Source organism: Colobus angolensis, unplaced genomic scaffold (genome assembly GCF_000951035.1).
Source record: "Colobus angolensis palliatus isolate OR3802 unplaced genomic scaffold, Cang.pa_1.0 Scaffold51, whole genome shotgun sequence".
Taxonomy (NCBI): Eukaryota; Metazoa; Chordata; class Mammalia; order Primates; family Cercopithecidae; genus Colobus; species Colobus angolensis.
Genome location: NW_012118599.1, coordinates 13,966,482 through 13,970,891, shown reverse-complemented (window position 1 = coordinate 13,970,891; position 4,410 = coordinate 13,966,482). Strand labels below are relative to the sequence as shown.

Genomic DNA, 4,410 nt, shown 5'->3' with positions numbered 1-4,410 from the left:
AAGAGTGAAACTCCGTCTCAAAAAAAAAAAAAAAAAAGATATGAAAAGAATGATACAAGGGAGTGGGTAACAAGGTACCTTCTGTACTTATGGTGTCAGCTGACACTTGAGAGACATAGGAAAGGGGGCAGCCCCTGGGCTAGGAGAAGACAGCACTGGGATTACAAATGCAGGTGCCAAAAGGGCCAGAAAACAATCCAGATGGTTCTAGGGTAGAGCAAGAAGGAGCTAATTAGTGGAGCCAAGCCCTGAGATAGTAATGGGTCCAGGTGTCAGGATGGTTACCAGGGGAGGTGATGTTCTGCACCACGGGGCTGACCAGGGCCTCCCAGCAGGTCTTGCCCAGAGCTTGGGCAGCCTCGTCGTCAGGGAGGAAGCGGTCAGCAAAATTCTGCTCCTGGCACAGGGCCCCGTTCAGTCTGGGGGTGAGAATGGAGGAGGAAGGTGTCAGGGGCTTGAGGTATGTGTTATCTCAGTGTCCACCCTGCCTAACACTGCCAGTTAACCCCCAGCACCCAAACTGAAGGCCCTCCTGGTACTTCAAAACTGCCCTGTGCTAACTGGTATATCCTATTCCCAGCCCACTGAAGAAATTTCTTCTCTTTATCCTTTTTCCCCTCCCACAGCTCAGAACACTCCAGCCCCCTCCCCACGCATATTAAACCTCCATTTCACAGCTTCCATGGACCCCTGCCTGCCAGCTATTTGCAATAGCCTTACCTTTCCCACAGACACAAGCATACACACACACTCTCACACACCTAGAACTCAGGTGCAGGAGGCTCCTGCGGTCCTCTGCCATGTCCTGGCTCCAGGCCTGCGCCCGAACCATGTAGAAGAGGCGTGTGTGACAACAGAGTTGCTCCCGGAACACTGGCCAGAACGTAGGCTTGGGGCCTAGGATCTCTAACCCCCGAATGCGCGTATCAATGCCACCCTGAAACACACACAGGACTATCTTCACTTGCCCCACACCCTCCTTGGGATGGGCTGGGGTCAGCTATGCCCTCGAGCCTCACACCTGGAGCTGCTTGAGACCCAGGCTGGTCCTCTGGCTCAAGATCTGCCCGTTTATGGGGCTCAAAGCTCCCTACCCAGGGCCACACCCCACATCCCTAGCCCACCTGCTGGCAGCGCTTTATGCGGATCTGGATGATGGGCCAGAAGCGGGTCAGGTTCTCCAGGAGGATCACCCGGCTGGCAGAGGGCATCACATTCACCTGGCAGGGGGGCAGAGAAGGCTGTCACCTCCACACGTGCAGATGGGAGTGCTGAGCCAAGTTGCCTCTAGGCTCCAGTCCCCTCACTGTTTCCCTCCCTTCCCCAGCCCTGGGATGTGTAGGGTCCTGAAAAAGCTACCCTCATTGTCCACCCTCACTGTTTGGGGCCTGGTGGCACAAGCACAGGGATAAAGGACACTACTTTCTGTGGGGCTCAAGACAGGTGGGAGTAGAAAAAAGTAGGATAGGGCCAGATCGAAGCAGGAGGGAAGATCCTGTGAGGGGTGGGGTAATGGCTAATGGCCCTGGGGCCCTACCGAGTTGAGTTCCGTGTGAAGAGAGCTAGTGCTATCGCCCCCACACACCACCACTCGGGCCGGCATGTAGCTTGAGTCCTCGCTAGCCACAAGCAGAGTCAGTTGCCTGGGAGTGGGGAGGAAAAACCATTTGGAACTTGCAGACAGGGCCCATGGCCAAGTCCAGGGGGGTGGTGCTTCCCCAAAAACAAACACAGGGGCGTCACAGGAAAGTGTAGGTGTGTGGCAAAGCACATGCGTGGGAGCGTTACCTGATGAGGACGCCCTGGTGCATGTGCAGGGTGATGTAGTGGGAGCCGGCGCTGCCGTTGGACTCCCAGTAGGTCTTGGGGTTGTGGTCCGTCAGCTTGCTGGCCCAGTGTGGGTTGGAGGACACCTCCACCTTCTCCCAGCACTTGTCCTCCTTCACTTCCACACTGGAGCCTGGGGGCAAGGGGGAAGGGGTGGTGGTCACAGCCAGGTAGGGTGTAGAGGGGAAACAAACATAGGTGTGGGGAGATGGAGCAATAGGGCAACAGGCACGAACCCTGGCATAGGTATCTGAGGAACACATCAAAGAAAGGGATGTTGATGGACCGGTGGGTTCGTCTGTGGTCTTCAATCTGGCCCAGCACCATCTGCAGCCAGAACATCAGAGAGAAGGGGCACAGGGGCAGGAGGAACACGGAGAGACACAATGAAACATGGATGAAGGAGAGACCAAGCAGCAGTGGGACTTCCTCTACAGCACCAGCAGAGCAGGCCCAGACGGGGAAGAGGGGCAGGGAAACAAACGTCCCAGGGTCACTAGAGTCACCTGTTGTTCCCAGCCATGGGAACACAGCCCTTGCCTGCCACTGCTTGGGTTTCATATTCTGATGCTGCTCTGAGCCCACAAGCTCCCCTTCCTCCTGACCTGGATGCAGCCTCCCAGGATGTTGGTGATGAGTTTGCGGTAGAGGTGGGCATGCTTCTCACACTTGAACACCATGTCCCGCAGCTCCTGAGCCAGCTCCAGCTTTCCCAGGTGCTTTTCCAGGGCCTTGGAGATGGCGTCTCTTGCTCCCAGCTGATTCAGCACCACGGCATAGTCCCTGCTCACTGAGGTCAGGCGGTGCAGGAAGAAAATCAGTTCCTGGAGCACCTGGGTGGGGACATAAAGGAGGAGATGAATGACAGGGCGAGGGCTGCAAGGGCATCTGCAGTAGCAGGTACCCACTGTGTACTGGGTGCTGGGGGTGCTACAGTGAGCAAGGCAGAGTGAGGAAATGAAAAGACAGGGATGGGGAGACACAAGAGCCAGGTGGTTAGAGAACCGAAAACAAACCAAAATGGAAAAGGGCACAAGATGCCTTGCTACTCTAGGGTTCTAGGCTGCTGATTATATTGACAAAAACTGCAGAGAGCATCCCTGGGTTCTTTCATCCAGGCTCCACTGTCCCAAAAAACAGTTGTAGGGCTGTATTTTGAGATGTTCAGGCACAGACACCTGGATGGCTGGGAAGGGACTGACAGGACTGGGTTTGTGCGTATACCCAATGAGCCTGCCTTAGAAAGTAAATTCTACATAACAGCCAAAAATACAGCCACACTGCAAACACCTACTGTCACCATGACCCTAGTTCTCTGAGCCCTTCTGAAGCCTTCTGTGCCCAGGACTTCTCTGTAGCTCTTGCAGGGGACTCTGGTATGTGATGGGCCCTCTGCGTCCTTCATCCCCCTTTCTCCCACAGGACCAGCCAAAAATGGAGCTATTGACGCTCTTAATGTTCTATGTAATAGTATCTCCATATCCTTTTGTGTAAAAAAGAGAGTGGCAAGATCACACATTTGGGTTTGCTTATATTTGCATAAGGGAACATGGGAATGATACATAAATTAATACAAGTAGTTACCAGTAAGGGGTGTGTGGGGGACACTGGGAGAACAGGGATTTGGGTGAGAGCAAGAATTCTCAGTGTATACCTTGTTAGAGCGTTTTGATTTGTGAACCATGTGAATGTATTACCTATTTAAAAAAAATAAAATTCAATTTTAAAAGCAAAACTCAAACTAAGAGCCCAAAGGCTCTATCACACCCTCCAGAGCCTTGCCCAGTGGGTGTGCCTTGCCAGTGGCTGCCTTTATCCTCTCCCCCAGCCTCTCCCCAGAGCAAGGCAGGGGTACCTCTCGATCAGTGTTTGGGGACCGCAGGCAGGCCATGCAGGCATCCACGGCCTCGTGCCAGGGGAGCAGCAGTGCCTCAGGGAAGTCTACCAGCTGCTTCAGGATTCTGGGGGCAGAGAAATGTGCAGCCAGCCTCATAGACCCCCTTTGCCCTCAGAGATCCCACCTGTCACCACGCTCTTACCTCAGCACAGTCAGGTGCAGGGCCCTGTTAGTGTCTCGAGTGTCCAGGCTCTGCATCAGTGCCAGGAAGGGCTGGGGCTGCCGCTGCAGCTGCAGCAGGAGTGGCTTGACCTTGTTCTCCTGTGTCCCCTCCGAGCTGAGGGCTTGCTCTAGATCCAGGAGGATTTTCCCAGCTGGACCATAATCCTCCACGAGATGCTGCAGGGGAGTGTTGGGACTCTGAGATGGGGGTTCTTTTGCTACAGGAAGAGGAGAGTCACAGGAATTGGCCATTGTTAGTAATGTGAAGGCTCAGAAATAGATTCATAACTCTCAATCTTTTTCTCTAATTTCTCCTAAAAAATGTTTTAAATTTTTTAGCCCCCCTCCACCCCGCAAAAGTTAGGTTTGGGGATCTAATCTCTTAATGTCCTTGTAAGACAGTTTTATGACAAATTATATATATATATATTTTTTTTTTTGAGACGGAGTCTCGCTCTGTCGCCTGGGCTGGAGTGCAGTGGCCGGATCTCAGCTCACTGCAAGCTCCGCCTCCCGGGTTCACG

General features: G+C 53.6%; 1 protein-coding gene across 3 annotated transcripts in view; it reads right to left on the bottom strand.

Moving 5' to 3' along the window:
- Positions 1-4,410, bottom strand: part of CUL7 (cullin 7) — a 17,350-nt gene that overhangs the window by 7,543 nt on the left and 5,397 nt on the right. For all 3 annotated transcript variants that reach the window (XM_011960410.1, XM_011960408.1, XM_011960409.1), the window contains exons 8-16: positions 3,867-4,104; positions 3,683-3,788; positions 2,433-2,660; positions 2,064-2,154; positions 1,789-1,960; positions 1,538-1,643; positions 1,125-1,220; positions 762-937; positions 286-419 (exon numbers count right to left, since the gene is read on the bottom strand). In XM_011960410.1, coding sequence (XP_011815800.1) covers positions 286-419; positions 762-937; positions 1,125-1,220; positions 1,538-1,643; positions 1,789-1,960; positions 2,064-2,154; positions 2,433-2,660; positions 3,683-3,788; positions 3,867-4,104 — 1,347 coding nt within the window. The remainder of the gene's footprint in view (positions 1-285; positions 420-761; positions 938-1,124; positions 1,221-1,537; positions 1,644-1,788; positions 1,961-2,063; positions 2,155-2,432; positions 2,661-3,682; positions 3,789-3,866; positions 4,105-4,410) is intronic.